The sequence below is a fragment of the Phycodurus eques genome, chromosome 13 (assembly GCF_024500275.1).
Source record: "Phycodurus eques isolate BA_2022a chromosome 13, UOR_Pequ_1.1, whole genome shotgun sequence".
NCBI classification, from domain to species: Eukaryota; Metazoa; Chordata; class Actinopteri; order Syngnathiformes; family Syngnathidae; genus Phycodurus; species Phycodurus eques.
Window position 1 is genome coordinate 4,760,137 of NC_084537.1, and position 27,216 is coordinate 4,787,352.

General features: G+C 43.5%; 2 protein-coding genes across 3 annotated transcripts in view; both read left to right on the forward strand.

Annotated features, from left to right (window-relative positions):
• The window catches only part of dnaaf11 (dynein axonemal assembly factor 11), a 31,248-nt gene extending 16,899 nt beyond the window's left edge, over positions 1 to 14,349 (forward strand). For both annotated transcript variants that reach the window (XM_061695137.1, XM_061695138.1), the window contains exons 10-12: positions 431 to 526; positions 2,662 to 2,744; positions 13,687 to 14,349. In XM_061695137.1, coding sequence (XP_061551121.1) covers positions 431 to 526; positions 2,662 to 2,744; positions 13,687 to 13,879 — 372 coding nt within the window. In that variant the 3' untranslated portion in view covers positions 13,880 to 14,349. The remainder of the gene's footprint in view (positions 1 to 430; positions 527 to 2,661; positions 2,745 to 13,686) is intronic.
• A 7,638-nt stretch (positions 14,350 to 21,987) lies between these two features.
• kcnq3 (potassium voltage-gated channel, KQT-like subfamily, member 3) overlaps positions 21,988 to 27,216 on the forward strand; it is a 36,073-nt gene continuing 30,844 nt past the window's right edge. Inside the window, exons 1-2 of the mRNA XM_061693696.1 lie at positions 21,988 to 22,206; positions 22,815 to 23,229. Coding sequence (XP_061549680.1) covers positions 22,925 to 23,229 — 305 coding nt within the window. The 5' untranslated portion in view covers positions 21,988 to 22,206; positions 22,815 to 22,924. The remainder of the gene's footprint in view (positions 22,207 to 22,814; positions 23,230 to 27,216) is intronic.

The following is a 27,216-nucleotide window of genomic DNA, read 5'->3' on the forward strand; positions in this document are numbered from 1 at the left end:
CCAAGTCAGCAGATTGGACCACATTGACGAAGGGGTCCCAAAGGAGGTCACCCCACCCACCTCCCCGCATGACACGTTGGTGGTTCGGTCCGCCTCGGCCCCTCCCAGCGACCTTCCGGACTGACTAATGCACTCATAAATTGCCATATTTTAACGCCGACGAGCAAATTGAAGTTCACACTGGAGGGATGCTTGTTTTACGGTGAGGGTCAGCCGGGTGGGCTGACTGGTGGAATTATTTCTGCAGGTCACAAATGTAATGCAGTTCCCTTGAACCTCGCATACGTCCTGCTGGCTGATGGGTGGTGGTCCCTCTGAGAACTTGTCGAATGGGCCTTATATAAAAAACAAAAAAAAAAAAAAAAACAAAAAAAAATGTCCAGTGATGAGTAACATGCTTGTTATTAACAATCAAATAATAAATGTGCAGATATTTCAGCTGGTTCTGCCGGCTGAGGTCAAGCCCGACAGCTCGACAGCTCAGAGGTCTCAGACCACGGGACACTTGTTGCTCCACATGCCCAGGGTACGTGCACGCCAATGTACACTTTGGTTTTTCATGAGGCTGTGTTTGACTGACTCTTAAGTATAAGGCCACTGATTGGTGTCAATGTTATACACTTACCACTAGCTTGACTGAACGTGTTAATGTGACAGTGTTACGCCCAACTAACTCTACTGACCATGTCAATGTGACATATTGTTACTCCCCACTGACTCTGCCGGCCATGTCAATGTGACTCATTGTTATTTATTCCCAACTAAATCTCCTGACCTTGTCAACGCGACGCATTGTGACTCACGACTAATGCTACTGATCAGGTCAGTGTGATGCATTGTTATTCTTAAATAACTCCACTGACCATTTTCAATGTGACACATTGTTTTTTTTCAACTAACTCTATTGACAATGTCAATATGACACATTGTTACTCACCCCTAATTCTTTTGGTCATTGCAATATCAAAAATTATTACTCACGACTAACTCTATGGACAATGTCAAAGTGATATATTTATTACTTATGACTGACTCTACTGACCATGTCAATGTGATACACTCAAAACTAAAACACCTTTCTATCTCACTGTGACATGTTGTTATTTCCAGGTAACTCTACTGTACATTTTCAATGTGACACATTATTTCCAGCTAAATCTATTGACAATGTCAATTTGACACATTAGTCCCAACTAACTAGTGATAATGTCAATGTGACGCATTGTTATGACCAAAGATGTCAAAAGTACTAGTATTCAGTACTTAAGTAAAAGTACTGATAGTTGTGCAAAAAATAACTCTGGTAGAAGTACTGAAGACATTCCCTTAAGTAAAAGTACAAAAGTACACACTTATAAATGTACTAAAGTAAAATGTACATTGACATTTTTTTAACCCAATAATAAAAAACAAATAGTGAGATTCCCTGTCTAGATGATTGGCATGCGTTCTCTGGGGGCAACAATGGACAAAACAAACCAAAATAAAAACAAGTAGGCCTAAATGAAAAGACAAACATTTATTTGTTCTATTGAAACAAAGCTATATCCAGTAAAGTTGTACTGTTACCAGTAAAAAAAAAAAAAATGGAATCGTTAGATCTATTTCTAACAATGATTTGCCGACTGCCAAATAAGTGTGTGTGTGTGTTTGTGGGGGTGGGGGGGCTACGGTTTTGTTGTAGCAGTGGGCAAATAAACGTGTTGCTCAAATGTGACATAATTCACTGCCAGAGAGCCAGACTTCAACAAACTAGCTTTCTAAAAAAAAATAACGTGGTTCATTCATTGCAGGCACTTTTGAAAAAAGAGCGAAAAAATATTCGGACCTATGAAAGGTTATTCCCAGTTCGGAGTTCCCTTGTTGTGATTGTACGACATGTGTGCAACCGTACGCAGCACAATGTGCAGGCATCCTTATTTTGGTTTCCACAAGCATGGAATGTACTGACACTAGCCCCCACGAGCTTAGCTTACATAGAAGGCGCCAACACTTTACCGCACTAGCTGAGTGTCGCCCTCGGCATGCAGGGGAGTATCGTATTTACAATATCTACAATACGCTTTGCTCGCTTACTTTCGCGCTCCGTCTTTTCCGCATTCTGCTTTTTACGCTGTGTCGTCACTAACTTTACAAAGTTTTAAAAGTAACAAGCACATTTTTAAAATCCAAGGTGTAGGAAGTACAGATATTTGTGTTTAAAAGGAAGGAGTAAAAGTAAAAAGTCACCAGAAAAATAAATACTCAAGTAATGTACAGATACCTGAAAAATCTACTGACTGTAAGTACAGTACAAGTACTTAGTTATGTCACACTATGACTAATTCTATTGCAAATGTCAATGTGACCTATTGTTACTCATGACTGACTCTACTGACCATGTCAATGTGACAAATCATTTCCAAGTAACTCTACTGACCATGTTAATGTGACACATTGTTATTCCCAACTAATTCTTCTGACCATGTCAGCGTGACAAAGTTATTTCCAACTCACTCTATTGACAATGTCAATGTGACAAATTTTTATTTCCAACTCACCCTACTGACACTGACAATGTGACAAATTGTTATTCCCAACTAACTCTACTGACCATGTGAATGTGATACATTGTTACAAACTGTGCTGACGTTGTCAATGTAACATATTGTTATTTTGAAGGCTCAAGGTGAAATCAAGGCGACAAAAGCTGCACGTCCATCCAAAGATGGCCGCCACCTCCACTGCAGCTTGTCTGACAAGAGGTAAAGCCACACAAGTAGTTCCCGCAAAATTAGTTCAGCAGGCGAGAACATTTCCCCCCAAAACTCTGAAAACATTTACAGGCTCACGTTGATGACCAAAGGTATAATCAAACAAACACATCGACTACCCAAGTAAACAGTTTTATTTGGTGGTGTGCTGGGAGATTTAAACCAGGGGTTGTGGACCTTTTTGGCTAAGAGAGCCATGTAAGCCACATATTTTCAAAGGTATTTCCGTGACTGCCAAATAATATTTGTTAACATTGAATACAACTAAAAGCATGCATTTTTAAACAAGACCTACAGTTTTAGAACATAACGAGTCTCTTATACTTTTTAATAACGTTGTTATCCTGAAGCTAACCAATCATAAATCAAATATTTCTCACCATTAACTTCTGGTGATGCATTGTTTTGCAGATGGCCTTGAAGTCCGGTTGATACAGTACGTGGTGAGGTTAAGCTTTATGCAGGTGTTAATTGTGATCGTAGGTTGGTCGTGATGTTGTTGTAGATGTGAGAACGATTGCTCACATGAATACATAGAGCCAAACATGGTCAATACGGAAAAACTCACACGCTGCAGTGTGTGGTCTGCGACAGGAAGCGCGTTCCTGTTTTGATTGTTTTGACAATCAGCTGGTCTGGGTTAGTGCTGGGCGATGTGGTCTAAATTTGATATCACCATTTTTTTTTTCCTCCCCCCCAAGTGTTGATATTTGATATGACTCGATATTTATTGTACTTAAGTTTATAAATTTATAAATCCAGACCAGAACAAATTTATTCACATTATAAAATAGGTTTATTTTTATAATTGTTATATAAAAATCATAAAGAAATAAATTACTTTTGCCTAATGGTATTTCAAAATATAAGAATTAGTGATGCACCGAAATGAAAATTCTTGACCGAAACCAAAAGCCGAAACACCTGAAGAAATTATTATGAAAAAAAACGTAATTTATTTAAGAAAAAAAAAAAAAAAAAGCGCTTTCGGTTTAGCGTGATTTTACGCTTGCCGTTATCATCAAGCTATTTTGTCTCGTAAAAGGGAACCACGTCTCTTTTTATACAACCCCAATTCCAATGAAGTTGGGACACTGTGTTAAACATAAATAAAAACAGGATACAATGATTTGCAAATCATGTTTGACCTATATTTAATTGAATATACTACAAAGAAGATATTTAATGTTCAAACTGATAAACTAGATTTTTTTAACAAATAATCATTAACTTAGAATTTTATGGCTGCAACACGTTCTAAAACAGCTGGGACAGGTGGCACAAAAAACTGAGAAAGTTGAGGAATGCTCATCAAACACCTGTTTGGAACATCCCACAGGTGAACAGGCAAATTGGGAACAGGTGGGTGCCATGATTGGTTTTAAAAGGCGCTTCCCTGAATTACTCAGTCATTCACAAGCAAAGATGGGGCGAGATTCACCTCTTTGTGAACAAGTGCGTGAGAAAATAGTCGAACAGTTTAAGGATAATGTTCCTCAATGTACAATTGCAAGGAATTTACGGATTCAAAGATGCAAAGTTCAAACGCCAGCATGATGTTATGTTATGTTATGTTATGTTATGTTATGTTATGTTATGTTATGTTATGTTATGTTATGGGGCTGTGTTAGTGCCAATGGCATGGATAACTTACACTTCTGTGAAGGCACCATTAATTCTGAAAGGTACATACAGGTTTTGGAGAAACATATGCTGCCATCCAAGCAACCACATTCTGCACGTGTTACAACAGGGCGGCTTCGTAGCAAAAGAGTGCGGGTACTAGACTGGCCTGCCTGCAGTCCAGACCTGTCTCCCATTGAAATTGTGTGGTGTATTATGAAGGTTAAAATACGACAACGGCGACACCGAACTGTTGGACAGCTGAAGTTGTACATCAAGCAAGAATGGGAAAGAATTCCACCGACAAAGCTTCATCAATTAGTGTCCTCAGTTCCCAAACGTTTATTGAATGTTGTTAAAAGAAAAGGTGATGTAACACAGTGGTAAACATGACCCTGTCCCAGCTTTTTTGGAAGCCAGGTTTTCATCCCAGGCTCGCGCTGGCCAAACTGCGTGTTTGAACAAAGAAAAGGGGAGGTGGGAGTCGTGGTAGCACGGCAGAGCTGTGCGTAGGTAATCCTCAGCATGAAGCACAAAAGAGCAAGACCCAAGAGAGTGAGAAGAAGTGGGAGTCAAAGCATTAATACCCCGGGGGTGTGACTAAAGGACAGAGAAACTGGAGAAGACCACGGCCATCGACTTGAATTTTAGTCTACAATTTAGCCATAAAAATGGTGTAAAGATCATCTCCATCCATCCATTTTCTGAGCCGCTTATCCTCACAAGGGTATTAATATAAAATACTCCCAACTTTGTAGTCTTACTCATAGATCAAGCACATAGAATGATTGTTTAAATTTTAGTCTTGGCAGATCAGTTGCTCATTGTTCAATTACATTTCATACTGTTTGGCTTCAAATCAAGACAAACAGTTCTCAAGTCTTGCAGCTGGACCAGTAAAGCTGAAACAATGACACAGACATCAAGGTATACATTTGGAATATTTCTGCATAGTTTGTGAAATATCAGAACAGACATTTATCTTCAGTTAAAGAAACTTCAATTGAAAGTCCACACATTACAGTAACTCTCAAAGGCCAGCAGGTGTCGTCCGCGTTCCAGCAATGTTCCCAGTGGTTGAGAGGGTTCAACCTTTTGGTCGCTATCAGTTCTGCACATCACAAGCGTCTTTGAAGTCTGGAATCCAGATATGGCGGAAAGCTGCTAATTAGTTTAAGGTCCAGCTGACGTACGCCAGGTGTCCCCCGGTGGCTGTCTCCCACAGCGAGGCGGCTTGGGAGAATGCAGTTTATCAAGTTGTTGAGGTGGGTGGGGGCGCTTGCAGTGCCAACCGGGCCAGAGTCGCTACACAAGTATTAATAAAATTAATAATTTATGGCAGATACATTATAGATTATAATTTACTGCAGAGCTACCAACCTGTAGAAATTCACTTCCATAACAATTTGTCTGGGCAGTACCGTGGAAGACTGGTTAGAGCGTCTGCCTCACAGTTCTGAGGACCGGGGTTCCATCCCCGGCCCCGCCTGTGTGGAGTTTGCATGTTCTCCCCGTGCCTGCGTGGGTTTTCTCCGGGCACTCCGGTTTCCTCCCACATCCCAAAAACATGCATGGTAGGTTAATTGACGACTCTAAAAGGACAACTTAGGATGGGTCCATTTTCATGTTCACGAAGAAGCGCTACAAATCCTCTGTAAGCACACACCAAAATCAGTTTATCCATCGGGAGATTTTTTTTCTTTAGCGAACTCAATGAAAGACTTCAATAAATCCTGCCTTCTTGTTGATCCTTTCATTGGAAAAACAGCAACTGCAGACTTTCCTCACACAGTGTGTGACTGTCAGCATACCTTGCAATCAATCAGCAAATTGAGCATGGCTTGTGTTGAAGTGCCGCTTTATATTTGACCGTTTTATCGAGGGAATTTTATAATTGCATATTAGACACAATGCAGAACCTGCTTTCTCCATAAAGGCGAAATCCTGCGTTCATTTGTGCTGTTCATTTTTATTTCTTTACGTCATCTTCTTCATTAAAAGGTACCTGACTATTTGATTAAAAGGAGGGAAGTTTACTTCTTGACCTCACATCGACCCGGGTGGGTTACCACACTATGCAATAAGAATAGTCTGACCCAGCTGTACCCGGAAGGACAGCTGGCATTGTTTCCAGCCACACGCATTGCTGTAGAAAATGGATGGACGGATTGAAATGCATGAGAATGTTTTATATTTTGAACGTTATTTTTAGCACTATGATTTCTGTGATGTTTTAAATATCAGGGGCATTAGTCATTATTTATCATGTTAAGAATTGTTCTAAGCTAAGATTTAACATGCAGTCCTTTAAAGAGCCACATGTAGCTCGCGAGCCATATGTTCCCGACCCCTGGTTTAAACTATTAATGTAGACAATTATAAAAAATGTAGGGGATAGCCACATCCATTGTTCATGATTTTTTTTGCTATTTGCGTCAGGACTCTGTCCCAAATAATAATAGTGAGGGGGCATTGTATATGAAACACACGCTGGTTTCCTGCGTCGTAATCATCGCAGCGCCGTCATCAGCATCTTACGAGCCGGGCGTCTTGTTGTCCTTCGGCTAAGCGCCCCCTGTTGCCCCCACTGCCCCCTGTTGACCGGTACCTTTAATGAAACATTTGATCGAAAAACCTGACAGCTGATTTATTTCTGGTTGCCGCCATTAGGGCGACCTCCGTGTGCGATTGGGCTTGATCTGGTCTCTGATGACATCATGGTTACATCATGACCGGCAGCTACTGAAAGAGCGCACAGTTCAGGATAACATGAAAAGCTGATGTTTACACTTTGGTAGGACCCACAAGCCATAAGGTTTTTCTTTATTTTTCAGCTAGGGGTCAAATGTAGGATTAACATGCTTTACTTTACTCCCAGTTTGCTGTCAAACTAAGCAAAACAAACAACAACAATGGATCATATGCACGGCAACGCATTAAGCATTTACGGTGGAAGGATTATGTAGCATACGAGTTTCCGTTCTCCATATTCTGTTTCATGACACTGGGACTCCATCTGGTGGGAAAATAACCTCATTCTTTAAATGTGTGATAACGTGGGGTTGTGTAATAAGTACATTCAATAGTTCGGTGCTGGTACTTTTCAAGGATGAGATTTCTTCTTTTTTTTTTTTTTTTTTTTTTTTTTTTTCTCAAACATGAAGGTATAGCTCCTCCAGCCAACACTGCAGTTTGCTCTGTTCAGTGTCAACTTGGTTTTGAGTTTCAACATGTTTCCCACTTTGTCACTTTGCATTTGACTGCCAACCGGAAGTTAGCATGCCACTGTACCCCAAACGCAGCACCAATGCGTGCGTAGACTCCAATCCATCACGTCTCTCATTTACAACAACCACACAACTTTGCCTTCCACTACCGTAATGCTAACACGCAATGCAAAATGCCATACTTGGGCTAATAAATACCGTTGATGGTTGTGGTGTTATAACGCTTTACTCAACAGATATTTGAACACAAATAGTGCATCAACAAATGTACAAAGACAATATAACAATACTCAAAGGCATACATTATTTATCCTCTGCGAAGAACAACTAATATAGCAACAGCTTACTGAGTCACAGGAGTTGTGAAACTCTTCTTCATTTGTGTCTTCATGACTGTATTATGCTGCCTCTGATGGCAACGTTGCACACATCATAAGGAGTTGCGATGAATTAATCATGATGCACAAACAGTTTAATTCTTACATTATACTTAATTGAGTTATCACTATATGTTTTATAAAATACAATTTCAGTGTCTGCTATTTACCTTATCAAAAAGCACATTACAAAAATATATTTTTTTTGGGAGGAGGCTTGGACAGATAAATCGCATTTCTATTCATTTTAATGCGGAAAGATGATTTGAGATATGAGTATTTTGAGTTAAAAGTGTGGTCACGGAACTGACCGAACCCGTATCTCAAGGCACCACTATTTATCAATCGGCCAGTAGATCATCAATCAGTTTTTCACCCACTGGCCACCACCCCTCAAAAAATGTGCCCGGTTTGTCCACCACAGAGAAGGGATACTGTCCAGTGCAGTGGAGCTGTAGACATTCCCCGGCAGTGGGCAGCGCGATGAAGTCCAGAGTCCTCCACCGAGGCAATAATCGAATGTATGGGAGAAAGTTGAGCCAGACTCACCAGAGCATGGAAAATAACGAAAGCCAGCTACGAGCTTGCTAGTTCAAGAAAGGAGGCAGTGGTCACAACCAGCAACGTTTTACTACTCCAGGACAGATCTAAATGAGCCTGGGTTCTACCTTCGGCCATGGTACACGGTAAACCATTTAAAAGTAAAACTAAACCTTTTCGGGGGGAAACGCGGCAGTTAAAACGCACCACGTCTACAACGGTTGCAGGTGTGTCGAGCTTGCATGTTTAGCTAAGTTACTCAAAAGACAAACCAACCAAACATTTTCTACATACAGAAAATTCCTTCCACAAACCCAGTGATGGAAGTTTGGTTCCCAGTCTATAGGGGCTTTCCCACCGCAGGAACCTTTGCAGGAACTTCCCCAGCTACCTTGGTAGCTTGAGTTCTCCCTGTGTCCCCACTGAAAAAAAAATACCAGGGTACTGAACGTTCCCCCTGGATAATTCTCTTCCTCCTGGCGGGTAGGGTCTTCCTAGAGCTACGAGGAACTCTTTGAGGGGGCGGGCTGTGCTGACGAACGTTGATTGGTTGACAGACCTCTGTAGACATTTACGTTTTCATTCACAGACCCGCCATTACTGAATGCGGCATTACGCGAGGCTCAAAATAAGACGATTAAAATACATTGAAAAGCAAAACTTGTAATCACCGATTGAGCGTGGCGGCAGCAAGGTCCGCTGCTCGCCGACTCGCTTCCCCTAAGGAGCGGAGGTCTGAGCCCAAGCAGGCGTGTGCGTCTTTCTCGGCGTGAGGCTGTCCGGCGGGGACCCTCTGATGGTCCAATCCAATCAGCTTGCGGGGGGGAAAAAAATAAAAAAGGCACGAGCTCCTACAAACTGCGGAAAAATGTCACGTTTGCCATTGTGCAAGACAAGGAAATGAAGCCCGGCTTTTTGTCTGTAGTTGTACGTGCACAAATAAATATTTGCAATGTACGATCTGTTTTTCTTTTTCTCATGTAAACACGTACAGATACCAAATACTTGACACTGCTGTATTTAAAAACTCACTAAGAGCTTTCGATGAAGTCATTTACTTTTGATTTATTCATTGAACCTTTATCCAGGTAAGGTAAGGTGTTTGCAATGCCGACCTGGCTGCAGACAGCAGAGTGAAACGGCAAAATAGAAGCAAGTACATATACAAACTGTTTAATGTGATATAGTAACAAGTTACATATTAGATCACATCATAGCACATGGTGAATAAAAGGTCCATAAAAAGCATGTGAACGGATGTTCTCTAACATGCAAATTCCACACAGGTGAGGCTGGATTTGAACTTGGGTCCTCAGATAGATGGACAGACATAGATAGATAGATAGATAGATGTAGACGCCTGCAGATGACTATAAATCACATCTATAGTCATCTGCAGGCTTCTGTTGCACAAACTATTTAGGTATGTCATCTCAATAAATTGCAATAAATATATTCCATCATCTCATTTATTCTAATTTATTGAGATGTACCTGTATATAATAAAACTCCCTGCCTCAAAGACTGTCTGCAGCCAGGTTGGCATTGCAAATGAGAATAAATAAAGGGTTAGGTTTTAAAGACATCAAAAATATTTAAAACTTAGATTAAGATATAAAATAAGACATTAACTTGAAAGCTTGAAATACCAGAATTTTTTTTGATCCAGTAGGTTTCAGTGATGAGCAGCCTTATTTGGTTGAGCTACCCTAAACTAATAACTGCGATGGAAACACAAATGCGGCACAGTGGCACTGCCTCACAGTTCTGCGATCCCGGGTTCAAATCCGGCCTGCCCTGTGTGGAGTCTGCATGTTCTCCTGCGTGGGATTTCTCCGGGTATCTCCGGTTTCCTACCACAACCCAAAAATATGCATGGTAGGTTAATTGAAAACTCTAAATTTCCCATAGGTGTGAATGTGAGTGCGAATGGTTGTTTGTTTATATATGCCCTGCGATTGGCAGGTGACCAGTTCAGGGTGTACAGAGTCACCTGCAATAGACTCCAGCATGCCCACAACCCTCGTGAGGATAAGCAATACGAAAAATGGATAGATGGAATGACAAACCCATAGGCCACAGGAACCTTTTGCTACAAGGAAATCAAAGTGCGTGGGGAGGGGGGGGTTTGCTGGGGGGGGTGGCATTGGGTCCCTGCGACCTCCTCCGGGTGGCCGGTTGTCGGGGCGCCTCGGGGGGGGGGCGGGCCGGCGACTGCCCTGTGTCCCTCGGTGTAGGACGTGTCCCGTCCGCCGGGGTGCTCTCGGTGGACCCTTAGGCCCGATCCCGCCCCTCGATTGACTGGGTCAGCCTCCGTGGTGTAGGCGCAGCAATTACGGGACTGTCAGTCTTTGTACATGCAAAACGGTGTCAATTAACTTGCATTTGTCCGCAGGCAAACACCCCTAGGACTCTTTCGCTGGGCGTGGGGCCACTCACTTATTGCGACAAATAACTCCTGAATATCAGTTGTACAGCCGGGTTCACGACCCTTGTCCTGCTTCTATCTTGTCCTGTCCTTCCCTCACATGGTGTAGCACTACAGCCCCATACAACACTCATATCTAATGTTTCATTGTTGTAGATATGTAATGATTTACTTTTCTCCTCCTCTTTACAATTAGTGGTTTGTCTTTTGTCTTCGTTTCTCTTTCCCCTCTAAAAACTTTGTTCTGTTCGACTGATCGACTCTAATTCCCAATAAACATCAATTATAATACTGAGAAACCACAGCGGCAGATTAAAAACTCCAGTGTTCCAGCATAAAAGGGATACAAATCCTCCATTCTGCTTGACCTAACAGCCAAACAGGCCCAAACCAAAACAAAAAAGTCCAAATAGTGATTAGGGAATAGAGAATGAGGCACTGATTCGTATTTACTTCTTAGCGGATCAGATGGTTTGGCATTGTAGTGCCGGCGGGTCTTTGATTATCTGCGGGCGTCCATCCGGCTGTGCAGATGACATCCAGCAGTGATTGCTTTAGTTTGCCTCTTATCTGCACACTGGCAGATGGGCTTAAGATGGAACCTGTGACATGGACATGGTCCCCTGACTCTCAGCAGAAGTCGCTGAGGCTGTCACGCCGGTCGTGTCAAACTCAATTAGAGAGAGGCATCAGTGAGGGCCGGCTTGAGACCAACGTAGCAGGAAACTTTCTTTAAGGTCATGTGACGTAGCAATACCCTGGCAATGTCGCCAAACGTCTGTCAGCAGATAGATCAAGATCACAGAAATGCACACAAATTGTAATTGTTTTAATGGGACAGCGTGGTCATTTCTGGACTCACCGACCAAGTGACTGACCAACCCCCTGATTGAGCCACCGACCCAACCTACCTATTGTCCAGCTAACCGAACTACTTGCCACCAACCAAATAACACACATACAGACTGAGCCATTGATCTGATTGATTTACCGGCAGATCGACCCACCATTTGACTAATTGACTACATCAGCCCGCCAACAGACCGGCCCACTGACCAGCCAACCCACCGACCCAGTGACTGAGCCATCTACCCACCGTCCGACTAACCAACTCAATGACCTACAGACTGACCCTCTGACGCACTGGCCAACCGACCAACTCACCGACCCAATGTCTGACCTCCCAAGCTTCCAACTGACCCACTGTCTTAACTAATCAACCTGCCAATCCATCAACACAGTGGCTGAGTCACCGACCCACTTACTCATCGTCCAACTAACCGACCCATGTTCCAACCAGCTGACCCACCAACTCAGTGACTGACCTACAGATCCATCGTCTAACAAACCGAATTGCAGACCCACCAACAAACTGACAGATCCACTCCCCTGACTGAGCCAGCAACAGACTAGAGCTGCACAATATTTAGTTTGAGCATCATCTTGATTAGGAAAGCCACACACCTGTCTATATAAGACCTTACAGCTCACAGTGCATGTCAGAGAAAATGAGAATCATGAGGTAAAAGGAACTGCCTGAAGAGCTCAGAGACAGAATTGTGGCAAGTCACAGATCTGGCCAAGGTTACAAAAAATATTCTGCTGCACTTAAGGTTCCCATGAGCACAATGGCCTCCATAATCCTTAAATGGAAGACGTTTGGGACGAATAAATTATTTTAGCAAATGGCTGCAATATAACAAAGAATTAAAGTTTTAAGGGGGTCAGAATACTTTCCGTACCCACTCTAAATGGGAGTGAATGTTTTCTTTTGTAATAAAGGACATAATTGTTAAAATTATAGATATAGATTAGTAGGGACATTATTATTTGTATCAGAATGCTTTACTTAAAACACTGTTCGATCACACTGTGATAATATGGAATTTATTTTGTTTTGTAACATAAGAGTAGATAAATTATTTTGTTAATATAGAGCTACGAGGAATGCAAAGTTATCAATGTCCTTTCACCAACATTCCTGTCATACTGTGTTGCGTGTTTTGTTTTACAGAGTAAGGACAAAAGTCCAGTTTTTGTTTTAATTCCCCATTTAAAAAAAAAAAAAAAAAAAAAAAAAAAACACGATTCAAGCAACGCATTTTTCCTCGTGTTTTTGAGATTATATGGTGAAAGCTGCAGCTGGCTACCCGTGTGGACAGAATGGGTGGCAAAATTGGGGAAATGAAATGCCAGTATTTTGAGAGTAATAGCAACATACCGAAGAAAAAAAAGAACTATGAACTAATTCGTTTTTGGACTGGTGAAATTAGTTCGAAATGTTGAAATATGAACTGAACTGGTTCATTTTTGGAATGATGAACTGAACTAGTTTGCGTAAAAATGAACACTGATTCTGTATTATTTCACATTGCAATATATATTACAAGTCCGCAGTTTTTCCCCGATATCGTGCAGCCCTACAACAGACTGAACCACTGACTCACCTACCCACCGTCCGACTAACCGACCCACCCACGGACCGACCCACTAGCCAAATGACAAACCGACCAACCAACCCAGCGATTGAGTCACTGACGTATCGTCCTACTCACTGACTTGAGCCACCGACCTACCTACCGACCAATCCACTGACCGAACCACCTATCTCATCAAGCCATCGTCTCCCAACATTCATATGCCATCACGTCTTGCGTTATTGTTGTACTATATATTAGTAAACAATATCACATCCCCACAAAATGTATATTTTCCCATGCATGTTGTTGACTTTCCAGGAAGCATGCCGTTCCAGAGAGGCTGGAAGTGGACGCCAGCGGAACCGTGGACATCGCTAACATTGTGACACGCCACCACACCATCGAAGGGCCGCTGGAAGCTTCTCTCTGGAATCCGACCACCGCCACGCCTCTCAAGCACGTACCCTCGGAAGGATTTGTGGATGACCCCGACGTCCCGCCTCTCATTTAACCGCATCCCGTCACAGAATAGAGAAGGGGCTCATCCACTTACAGTCGTGACTTCAGTGTGGATGTTGAGGAACATCATGTGGAAAGAAGATCAAGAAGTTGATATCAGGATGGGACGAAGACAATATGGAGCTGAGAAGACAATGCACCACTGACTACACAAGCATGAATGACTTTCTCAAGAAGATGATCAATGACTTGGACACAAAGGACATCTCAATGACTATTAATCTGCAATAATATAGAGGCGATAACATGGAGTCACACAGGGGAAAAAAATCTCAATGACTGGTCTGCTTGGGATGGTGGTGTTTACTGAGGGCACTAAAGTCTTTTACTTCTTCAGTCTTTTACTTCTTCCGACTTGTCAATCCAAGCTTGACTGGCCGTTCAGCTTGTATTCGTTGAGGACGTCACCTTGATGTTTGTCAAGAAGAATTATTGAATAAAAAGGACGAAAGGTGAGATGAAAGACACAAAAAATTCATGTGCATCGTCGTCCTTCTCGGCTTGTCGTCTGTGTTTCATTCGTGTCTGTTGCCTTGACGACACAAAATCAACCTCAATTGCTGACTCACCAGGCACACTCGGTCAGGAAGGACCACTTGGGACTTGCTGTGCTTTTTCCTCCTGTTCATCCTTTCTTTTTTCCTCAGCTCTTCACACTTCTTCCTCACTTTTTCACTTTTCTTCCTGTCTTCTTCCTCCCTCTGTCCTCTTTTCTTCCAGACTTCTTCCACTCCTCAATCTACCTTTTTTTTTTTATATCTTCCTCACCTTGACTTCCTCTTTCCTCCTCCCAACTTCACTTTATACCACATAATTCTGTTCTTTTTGTTAACGCTCCAGGTGCGTGACGTACTTCTGATCTTGCTGGTGATAGGCAAATTAGTTTCTGGCTAACTTCCTGCACCATTCACAACAGCGGGAAAATGAACAGACAGAAAAATTTTATCTCCCAGAAACATTTGTAAATACATTGTGAGGAATAGTTTCAAGTTCCAAAAAGCAGTGCTGTGTGCCTTTTTGCACCGGATTGAGTCGCTATAATTGCAAAATTAGTTTCAACCATTTTCCTAAAGACGCCATCCTTTTGAGCAAAGTAGATAGTGATGATATGGAAACCTAGTCTACGCTGTTAACATAAGTAGTCATCTCTTGTGCTATTGAACTGTCAAAATGTATCCCATGGTGACATTGCTGCTGGCGTAGTTGTTCCATTCAAACAATGTACAACGTTGACTAAAACCCGTCTACCGTTAGCAGTACAAAGAATTTGATCCTTGCCGAAATGTTTACTGAGAAACAACAAACCCCCTCCTTTGTTTTTTCATTTTGAATGGAGCAGGAGGCTTTCCGGAAACTAATTTGCCGATCTCTGATGAGAATGTAGTACGTCACAGACCTGGTGCAATTTGTCCATCGTGGCCTTTCTGTCTCGGCCAATCTGCTTCTTGCCTGCCATTGTGCCTGCTATTGTGTGCTGGGAACCTTCCCCCCGACCCGAAGGTGGAGGGAGGCTACCCTCTCCTCCACCGGGGTGAACCCCAATGTATAGGCGCTGACCCGGGGGGCAATAAGTATACCCACACCTGCTCGGCGCCTCTCACTGTGGGCAACTCCAAAGTGGAAGAGAGTCCAACCCCTCTCGAGAGGACTGGCACCAGAGTCCAAGCCGTGTGTGGAGGCGAGTCCGACCATATCTAGTCGGAACTTCTCGACCTCACACACCAGCTCGGGCTCCTTCCCTGCCAGAGAGGTGACACTCCACATCCCTAGAGCCAGCTTCTGTAGCCGGGGATCGGATCGCCAAGGTCTCTGCCTTTGGCCACCGCCCGCCCGGCTCACACTGCACCTGACCCCTATGGCCCCTCCCACAGGTGGTGAGCCCGTGGGAAAGGGGACCCACGTTACCCATGGGTGCAGACCCGGCTACCAGGCACTCGCCTTCGAGCACCACCTCCAGGTTCCTGGATTATATTAGATTGTGGTGGGGGTACTGTCATGATCTGTGCCCTCCAGTTCCTCTTCGGAGTTGGGTGGCGCTTTGAGTCTCGCTTTTTCCTCTTCTTCCTCACTTCTCTTCTCCCTCCTCTTTCTCACTTCTTCCTCTGCTCTTCCTCTCTTCTGCCCTCTCTTTATCCTCTTTTCCCCCCATCTTCCTCATGCCATATTCTTCTTTCTCACTTTTTTCCTCTCTGTACACACTCTTTCCTCACTTCTTCCTCCACGGTGTGTCCGCTCGCTGACCTGCCGTCACGTGTCCTCAGAGTCGATCGGAGATGTTCTCCAGTTGATGGAGAGCTGTGGCTCAGACCTTGTTGACGTGGCCTCTCACCTCTGATGTGCGGCCTCCACGCCGCCATCACCACGATGGATGGACAGAACTGACAGCTAGATGGACAGATAGATGGATTGGATGCCATGAGAAGCGTCGGCGTTGCTCGTTTGGCCAAATGACGGAGAGTCGCGTCAGGTGGCTTCAAAAGGTACCACAGTGGCGTGGGCAGGGCCACGTCCTCACGCCAAGATGGACGTGACGTGGATGGGATGTCGGAATGTGTGTTGGGCAGGCTTGACCTTCTTTGCTGGCCTCAACACTATCAGAAGTGTTGACCTACATTTAGAAGCTATATTCTAATATTTGTTCCTTGAAGCCTCAATTTGTTGCTATGTCAGTGTAATCTGCCCAGGTCCTTCACAATCAGTGGCGCTCGCTCATTTAACTATATTAGCAACTGGATTTAAAAATGTTATTTTTTTTAACCAGTCACATTTCAAATTTGTCCTCACAGGACCGGAGTGCTGGCCCTCGATGACATCGGCAGTTTTCTGTCCTGTGATTGGTTAGTCAGAGCAAGCCAAGCTGTTTTCACTAAAAACAAATAGGCATTAGTTTATCTTTCTAAATACAACTTCGGCACGTAATGCTCCCAGTATCCCTCTACTCTTAACAAGGCTTAACGTGGAAAGCTTGTCGTTTTCTTTTTCTTCTTAGCTCAAATTGCACATCAAAGTCAAACATAAAATGCTACTGGCACTCGCGGTCACAAAATTTCAATGCACGTTTAACTCAATACAAATCATCCGTCCATCCATTTCCTGTACCGCTTTATCCTCACTCGGGTTGCGCGCGTGCTGTAGCCTATCCCAGCTAACTGGGCGAGAGGCGAGCTGCACCCAGATCTGGTCGCCAGCCAATCGCAGGGCACATATTAACAAACAACCATTCGCACTCACATTCACACCTACAGGCAATTTAGACTTTTCAATTAACCTAGCATGCATGTTTTTGGGATATGAGCGGAAACTGGAGTACCTGGAGTAACTGGAAACCCATGCAGGTACGGGGAGAACATTGCAAACTCCCCACAGACAAGGCTGGATTTGAACCCGGGTCTTCAGAACTGTGAGGCAGATGTGCTAACCAGTCGTCCACTGTGCTGCTGTTTTTAGAGCAGGTTTGTAAATTTGTATTGTTATTTTTTTCAAAAACTATTATTTGTTTCAGTATTAGCTTTAGTTGTTTTATTCGGCCTATTTGTCAAGTGCGATATTTAAAAAAAAAAAAAAAAAAAAAGTATTGTGTGATTAAAAACTCAACAAAAAAATACCATTTAAAAAAACGCATTGACTGACTAACAGATGAACAACCATCCACAAATCAAATACAAGTACTGTATAACAGTTCACAAAATGTGAAGTGCGATAAGTGCAGCGCATAATACTAAAAAGGTTAGGTCAGGTCACAACGCACAGTAAAACCAATCATGACACACATGCTGTTGTATGGCCTTCTTAAAAAGTAAGAAGTAAGAGTTAGCTTCGCGGCAAAACTTGCGCTTGGTCTGACGCGCAATAGATATGAAGGGGTAGCTATGCAAGCACAACGTAGGCGCCTGGCTAACCGACGTGCCTACGTGGCAACCATGTCAGGGAGGTCGACGTTCCCATAGAAGGCAATGCGTGGTCACTGAAATTAAATCATAACGTACTCATTTCTCAACCAATTTTCTTGAGGGTTAGTCTTTTGTCAACACCAAAGCATATGCTATCAATTAACAACATTTGGGGAAAAAAGTAGGTTTTTTTTTGTTTTTGTTTCCATTTTTCAAAAGGGACTCCCAGTTTCCTTGTCGTGATTGTACGCTGTTTTACGCAACTGTACGCAGGGCAATGTACTGGCATCCATGGTCTCTTGGGTTTCTTGCCGTCCGCGCACATGAAAAGGGCTGACAACTTCGACCTCCCTAGCTTAGCGTCGCCGTCGGCACGGAGTTCAAAATGGGCGCATCGAATTTACCGATACAGGCTAGCAGTCAATACGATGGCGCTGCCAGATGATTTCACTTTTAGGCAACACAGTAAGTGAACTACAATTCCCAAAGGACTGTTTGATCTTCCTTCTATATCTATGTATTTATCTGAAATAAATACATTTAAAATCAACACCAAAAGCTCATGTATGAAATTAATTGACAAAAGATTTTTCATTTCGATGCATCACTACTATTAATTATTGTATCAATGAACTAAAGATACAGCAGGCTCACTTCAACTTTTATGAAGAAAAAAACTAATCAACATGTTGTAGGTGCGGCACAGTTGACGACTGGTTAGCACATCCGCCTCACAGTTCTGAGGCCCGCAGTTCAAATCCCGGCCCCGTCTGTGTGGAGTTTGCATGTTCTCAATTTTTTACAGTATTTACACTTGCACTTAATTTTAAAAAGTGTGATACCTTGTAACATAATTTTTTCTGTTACAATTTTAAATTAAATTTTTTACAAATAAAAAATAAAATCGAAAGTGTGGTATCTTGTAACATTGAACTTTTTATTGTTTAATTTAAAATCAAAAATAAAATCAACATTTGAACTCTTTCATTATGACAATATGTGGCAGGCCATGAACATGAACGGCAGGCGGGCCACAAATAGCCCACTGCATTAATACGTTTACTGAGCAGCATCTCTGTAGTATGATGATTTTTTTTCGGTTTTTTTTGAACGATTGATGTTTTTGACACTCCTCCTCTCCCTCTCTCCTAACCTCGCTCTCTTGTTTTTGGATGAATAATTGAAGGCATGAGAGTATCATCCAGCAACCCCCCCACCTCAGCCCACCGCCTCTGCCTGGCTGCCCGCCTTCATTCCTCCTGCTTGCTCTAAACCGCAGCCAAGGACAGAAGCTCGTCTTTTTTTCAGTGAAGTCGTCATCTTCTTGTGCTCGATCGGTTGATATTGGGGGCATCACAAGATTTCTTTGACAAGTTGTAACTCCGTTTAAAAAAAAAAAAAAAAAATAGGATTATGATGAAAGTTGAGGGCTAGCAGACCCAGAAGTTCCCTGGTGGGAAGGACGAGCCGATTGAGCCCACGGAGAGGGTGTTGTTGTATAACAGGAAGAAGAAGAAGAAGACGTCCACTGGAAAAGACGCCGAGCTCAGCGATTCTTTTTTCTCATTCTCAGTTTGAAACACAAACTCACCTCCTACTCTTCATCCTCCTCTTCCTCTCAATCCTTTTCTTCCTTCTCGTACTCCGCTTTGTCTTCACACTCCTCCTTCTCATCCTCATCCTCTTCTTCCTCCTCCTCATCATGATGTGATTGTAAATCCTTTGGTTTCTGGTTTGCCATACAATTCATTTCACTTTCCAATGTTGTGATGGTAGTCTCCTGCTCATGTCTTCTGGTGCTTGTGATGTTTTTTCTCCACGCTCTAATCAGCCCTGCTCTTTGTGTCAACCAATCGGCTCCCTCTAGCCATTTGTCTCTCTTTAGTCTTTTTGTTTTCAGTTCCTGGTTATCCTCACTCATTGTGTCTGTGGTGAGTCTATGCATGTCTCTTCATTTCGTAGCATTTTTCCTGACTGCACTGCTTCCACGATGTGTATGTGGACGTTAGATTGTTTTGTCCAATCAGATTTCAACCTCTATGTGTTGCCATGTCAGTCTAACTTGCTCAAGGCCTTCGCAATCAGTGCTGGCCCATCGAACTTGGACCATTAGCAATGGGACTGTTTCTTTAACCAATCACATTTCAAATCCTCACAGGGCCAGAGTGCTGGCCCCCTCGATGACATCAGAGTCCAACCCTCTCAGGAAACGAATCAGACTTGCGGACCAAACTCTGACACCAGCCGTACAGGGACCGAACCGCGGGGGGGCGGGGCAGGACGAAAACCACACTCCTCCCCCTGAATCCGAGATTCGACTTCCGACACATCCTCCTCTCTGGAACCTCTGCATAGACCTTACCAGGGGAGGATGAGGAACGTGATCCCCCTGTAATTGTAACACTTCCTCTGGTCCTCCTCCTCAAAAAGGGGGACCACTACCCTGTCCTGCCAATCTAGAGGCACTGTCCCCAATGTCCATGCGATGTTGCAAAGGCATGTCAACCAGGACAGCCCCACAACATCCAGCGCCTTTAGGAGCTCCGGGTGGACTTCATCCACCTGTGGGGCCCCGCCACCAGGGAACTTTTGAACACCTTGTTGAGCTGTTCCCAAGCCAACCGGGTGGCACATGCCCAGAACTACTCACTAGGGAGGCATCCAGGAGGATTCCTACCCAGATGCCAGAGGAACTTCATCCGGTAGCTCAATGTTTATTATTGCGTCCATGTGATAGCATTGCGATTCAGCGTTGGATTAAGTTGGCTAAATTCCCACTTGAGGCCTGAAGGTACTGAATTCTGGTTAGTTGCTCGCCTCCAGTGGAACTGACATGATCCTTTGTTTAATGACACACTTCCTCTGCAGTAATTAGTCACATGCAGCGACAATTAAATGGACTAACCAGATGTCCAATCAATCTATTTTAGGATCTTATTGTGTCGCCTTTAATCCTGTTAAAATGGGGACGGGGGTCTGAGGATGTCACAGCTATCAGATGAACTGTGTTGCTGTTGTTTTTTTTTTACCTCTTTTGGTGGTTTTGCTGCCTCAATTAGCTGTCAAGCAAACCCAAGAGGAAGGGGATTTATCGATGTCGTTCATCGATGAAACACTCCCACGTTGCTTATTTGTATGTAACTTTACGACCTCCGAGTTGCTAAAGGGCATTCAATCATGTTATTCCTCACGCATTCCCCTCACCCAGTGTACCGCGTGCGGGCATTTATTTTCTGCATTCCCCAAATTCTCACTTTGGAATAATTTCCCCCATTCCCGCAAAATTCCAAATTAAAAGATATTTTAGCTCCTCCCACATTCCTCGACCGATTCAAAGCATTCCCATCTTCAAACTGTTCTGCTCACTCAGGACACCTTGCGAACTCTTCATCATATTCCCCAAAGTCCCACATTTGTATGTGTAAATGTGTTTGTTTGTATGTCTGTTTAATTGGTTCTATGCTTCAGGTATCTCCTTTTTTTTTTTTTCTTCTAAAATGGCCGCCACATCCCACAAAGCAACACAAAAGCTGCGCCGCATTGTTGGAGTTGGTGGCCATTTACGGCCAGCAGTGACCACAGCGAACGTAAACATTACTGACGCAAAAAGGCGAAGTCGGGCTGTTATTTCATCATCAGAAATTGTGTGGGTTTTTTTTTCTTTTACCTTTTTCTATATTGCACAGTCTTTATTTTTAACCACTCAACGATCGAACTAAGGTCCATGTAACGCTGTTCTGCGGTTCGAGCGGATCAATTGCATTTCCATTGACTTCAATGGTAAGGACGTTTTACATCGGTTTGGGATTATTTGGGTTTGAAAACGGGGTCACGGAACAAATCCAATTGGGAACCTGAGATTCCACTGTGCATGTACAGTATGCTGTGTGTGTGTGTGTGTGTGTGTGTGTGTGCGCGTTTACAGTACAAACGACAAATCCAGTCTGCGATTTACTGCCTCCAATCAATCAATCAATCAATCAATGTAAGATGTATCGATTAGGGAGTGAAGGATGCTCCTGGAGGATGTTGTTGTTCTCTTCTCCTTTCCTTTGCACACTGCCAATGCGCGTGCCCCCCCCCCCCCCCCCTCACCCCGGGTGAACAAGGTGTACCTGCTCGTCTTCCTCCCGCGCGTGCACGCACCCCCGGTGCTGTCTGCGTGCGCGCTGCCGGTGACTCTCTTCTGCTTCACTTCCAGTCCCGACAAGCTCCTTCCTTCCTTCCTTCCTTCTCCCTTTTTCCTCTCCTCCTCCTCCTGCACGAAGCATCTCCGCTCTCCAGCGTCCGTCTCCACCCGGCTCCTCTTCCTCCTCCCCCTCCTCCTTTCTTTTCTTGTTCTTTTTTTGTTGTTGTTCCTGAGCCGTCATCGCTGCGGTGCTTCCCGCATGGAAGCAGGAAGCCAGGGAGACCCGAGCCATGCACGCCGGTGAGCCTGCTTTGTATTTTTCTTCTCCCTACAAAATACCTCGCCCCCCCCGCCCCCCCCAAAAAAAAATGTCTTATGATTTGATGCTCGCGCGTGAGCGAGGATTCCTGCGTGCACGCGAGCTGCCCGGTCTTTGTCTGCCGTGCGTTTTGAAGTGTTGCTTTTCTTCTCAAAGCTAATTCACAACATTAACAACAAAACATTTAATTTGATTTGGCTTCCTTTGGAAGCCCTCTGAAAAAGTACTTAATTTGCTCAGGTAAACCGATTAAACATGATTCAAATGTGCTCAACTGGAATGATTCAAATGTGCTAAACTGAGGTTATTTTCTCCTCTTCTCGAAAATAGTCCAATAATATGTTAGTTTTAGCACATTTTTAAAAATGTGCACCCGATGCATGTTCGATTTAAATCCATTCAAAAGACTTTTTTTTTGGTCAGTAGTCTCATGTACAACAATTGTACCCCCAAAAAAGAAGCAAAACAAAAGAGCAGTTATTGACAGCAATGCGCGTGATCGCTCTTGAACGACAGGCGCGCGCACGCTCCTCCTCCGTGACTTGATGCCACTTTTGTTTGTTTTGTCTCGTCCATCTCTGCATGGCAGCCTCGCCTCCTGGCACCATCCTTAAATGACCCGAAGCTGAGGGCGCAGGGGGGACCCGGACCCGGACCGGACAATGGCATGCGGCCCGACCCGGGCAACCAGCACTGACCATGGGACTGCGGTCCAGGAGCGCAGCTAGTGGCTCGGAGGACCGCAAGAAGGGCCCCCCGGACCAGCAGGGCGGCGACGTGGGGGGAGATAAGGATGGCGCCCTGCTGGTGGCGGCGGTGGCAGGCCGGGAGGACTACACGCGGGGGTCCCAGGGCACATCGGCCATCGGGCTCCTGGCCAAGACCCCCCTGAACTACAGCCGGCCCGCCAAAAGGAATAACGTCCGCAAGAGGAGGATTCAAAACCTCATCTACGATGCGCTGGAGAGACCCCGAGGATGGGCGCTGCTCTACCATGCCTTTGTGTGAGTAATGCGGCCCCCCCGCCCACCGTGTCCTAAAACATTCCCACGCTTTTTGGGGCCCCCCCCAAACAACCGCTTAGTTCATTTGTGTTTAGGGTCCAATTGGGACACGCCCCTCGCCGTCATCCTTCAGTGTCACTTCCTGTATGTTTAATTGCGTGGATCTGCTGAGAGCTAAACTTGTTGTGTTCGAAACTCAGTGGCAGCTGGTGTAGTTTTCTCCATTGGGACGCGATATAAAATATACAGTTCAGGATTTGCAGATTTAAAAAAAAAAAAACATCATTTGAAAATGTGTTCATATTAGTGGTTGGACTCGATTAAAAAAAATCTAATTAATTACAGGCTTTGTAAAGAATAAATCTAAATTAATCACATTTTATTCATGTAACAATATTTATCCCTAATTTCTTTTTAAAAAAAATCAAACAATAGACATAGACGAGCATACTGTTAACTCTGGAAAAATATATTTAATTGTATTTCAATACTAAACAGTCTTAAAATATACTACAGGGAATATAAAAATATGCCCTGGGCAAAATTCACTAGACCTAGACTTCAAGTGTTTTTCAAGTTAACTTTTGCATCACTAAACCACAATGTCAGCAAGGTTAACAGTGATGGCTCTTTGCATGTGATGTGAGCAATCAAAGGTGTCTTGCTGCAGCTATCATTGTTGCAATTGTGGTTACCGTTTCGTTTTACCCACTCGTCTGCCACAGAGAGAAATCGCGGTGCAGTTTTTAGCATAGTGTCTGGTGATTGTCTTCTGCACAGTCAGGGCAAAAGGATTGTAGATGCCACGTCCGTCTGTGATTTCAGCAATGTGAGCAGTGACGCCGACGTAATTTGCATTACTGAAGGAGATTTTTCACTATTTGCGGAAAACCCTGCTTATTCGCCATTTGTTGACGCAATCCCCAGCTCACTTGCATTTTGGGGGGGGGGACAAAAAAAAAAAAGATTTTCATGGCAATTATAATGACTGTCAATTATTCACAGATTTTTCTCTATTTGCGGAAACCCCTGCTTATGCGTGGTGCCCCCCCCCCCCCCCCCGATTCCCTGCTTATTAGTATTTTATTTTCCGGAAAAAACCTGAAAACATTTTTTTATTTAATTTTTCATGGCAACATAATTGCCCTCCTTTAAAAATAAATGCGTCGAAATATTCTCACTCTGTGCACAAGTTGAGCGTACAGGCAAAGTCATTGTCAGATTAATGCCGCGCGTGCTGGCCAATTTTCTTTGCACCGCTGTGAATTTGTGAATGAATCAGAATTCATTCGTTCGTTGTTATAATGCACAGTGAAGAATAAATATAGCGCAGATAAGAGGCATTTGTTGTTGATAAAATTCATAAAAGTAGCGTTGGATACTGTATGCTGACCAAAGTGCATCACAATGCAACCACGCCAGCAGTGGTGGGCGGGCACTGGGAAATGATCAATTTACATCACATTTGCACATGCAGAAGCACAGAAATATATATATCAATCAGATTATCATCGGGATTAGACAAAATACCGAAGCCTTGAAAAATCTACGAAATGCAAGCAGTTCGACTGCACTTCCTGGCTGAGTGTCAACGTCGGCCGCGCACGCCGACACGTCGGCGGGCGAGAGACACATATTAATGCAACTACTGTACAAGGCAGCGCTTGAACGGGACGGGGGTAAAAGTGATGAGGAGGGCCCTTTAAATTGTTATTTAGCACAGTCAACACGTGAAGCCGTGTCACCCGGTGAATCAACCATCAACCGTCAGCCTGTGTCTGGCGTCTGAGGCTTCCATTATGGCCGCCCCATATGTGTAGCTGTCGGCGTGGTTTCTCAGCCAACGTGTGACATCATCATCATCATCATCAGAGCGGCGCTGTGACAGCTGACGATCAGAAAACATCAACATTACTGATTGGTTCTTTTGGTTCGCTACAGCGCATCCGTAAACATTTGGTACAGTGTGTCCGCTCTTGTGAGAAGTGTGTGCGTGGCATATCTGGCAGATTGAGGGCAAATTTTCAACAGGACAGACGCGCTCTCATAATTCCTACGATGCCACTGATCCATTTTGTTCTAAGCCTCGCTTGTGATTGGTTCCTGTTGCTGGGCCACGCCTCATTCGAACTTTCACATGGCGCAGTGATGACATCGGACGATGACATCGTACAAAACTGGAGGCCTCTTCTGCCTCAACCGGCGGGGTTGATTCAGGACAAGCCGAGATTTCAGTGAGCGGTCACATGACTTAGTTGATTTGAAAAGTCACACGATTTAGACGATTTAAATTAATTTATTGAAAGCGCCACAGGAGCTAGTCAATGTATTGCATGTCCATGTGAAGTGTGTTGCATGACTTAGTAGTCACTTTAAAAGCAAGTTAGCCGATTTTAAAGTAGTCGGTAGAAAGAATCACACGACTCGGTCAATTTTGAAGTAGTTGATTCAAAGAGTCACATGAGTGAGTCGATTTTAAAGTAGTCGATACAAAAAGTCACGTGACTTAGTCGATTTAAAGTGAGTCATGACTTGGTCGATTTTGACGTCGTCAATTTAAAGAGTCACATGACATTTACAAACTAGTCAAACTAGACTAGTCAAATTGACTAGTCACATGACTAGTCAATTTAAAACAAATTGTGACTTAGTTGTTTTAAAGTGAATCACATGACTTAAGTGATTTCAAGTAGGTCATATGTCTCAATTGATTTTAAAGTAGTTGCTTCAAATAGTCACATGACACACACATAAAGACAATCGGACTGGTTTTGCCCCGATTTTGCACCTTCCCGACCGAGCATGTCAAACGCCAGACTCGCTTATGTTTTATAAGATTATCCTATAAGATTATCCTGAGGTGTGTTAAGAGTCGATTTGTCCCGATAATAGGGTCAAAAATGGATCGGAACCAACCATCTTGAAAACGCTTGTGGGGAAAGCTGACGTTTCCCAGAGTCGCGATGGCGTAAATTGTTATTTGAAACGAAATGTGGCCAATCAGAGCACCGATTTCGGAACAACAAAATGAAAAATGAAAACAAACGTCCTACGCAATGTCATTTTTTGTATAAAAGTGGACTCCACAGATGGAAAGAAGTATTTTCCAAAGCAAGTCTTTATATTTTTTTACACCACTTCCGCCTTCATTCCCTTCGGCAACTTTCTGCAAACATCAGGTCATACCTGGAAGTGTCTGCCCGTCTTCGTGTTTGTTAGATTACGTGTGATCACGTCAGATTTTGAGGATAAGCGGCAGAACAGAATCTTTATGTGTGTGGTGTTATGGGTTGAGGTTATTGGGATATACACAATACGACCAAAACTGTTAAATGGTGGATTTTTGTATCTTAATGTGTGGGGTCTGTCACAGATAAAAAAAAAAAAAATAATAAAAAAAAATAAAATAAAAATTAGGATACCGGTATGAAAAATCCTTTTGTGTACTCTGCCTTCAGTCGATTTCAAAATACTCAATTTAAAGAGTTGCATGAGTTAGTCGATACACAGAGTAACATGACTTAGTTGATGCAGTCACATGACTAGTCGATGAAACGCAAATCACATGACTTACTGATTTAAAGTGAGTCATGTGACTTCGTAGATTTGTAGCTCGTTATGTGACTTAGTGGTTTAAAGCAAGTCACGTGACTTAGTTGATGTTAAAGTAGTCTGTTCAGAGTCACAACTTACACAGTCACATGGCTTAGTTGCTGTAAAGAGTCATGTGACTAAGTTTATTTCAAGCGAGTCACATGACTAGTCAATTTCAAGCAAGTCACGTGACTTAACCAATTTCAAGCAAGTGACTTAGTTGATTTAAAGCGAGTCATGAAACTTAGTAAATTTAAAGTCTCATGACTTACGTAGTTGATGAGGCAGTGATGTGGAATGGACAGAATGGGCCACCCGGGGATTGTGGGGGTTGTGGGGAGGGTGAGGTGTTCCCGGTCAAGCTTCTGATTGGATGGAAATCAGCTGACGCCA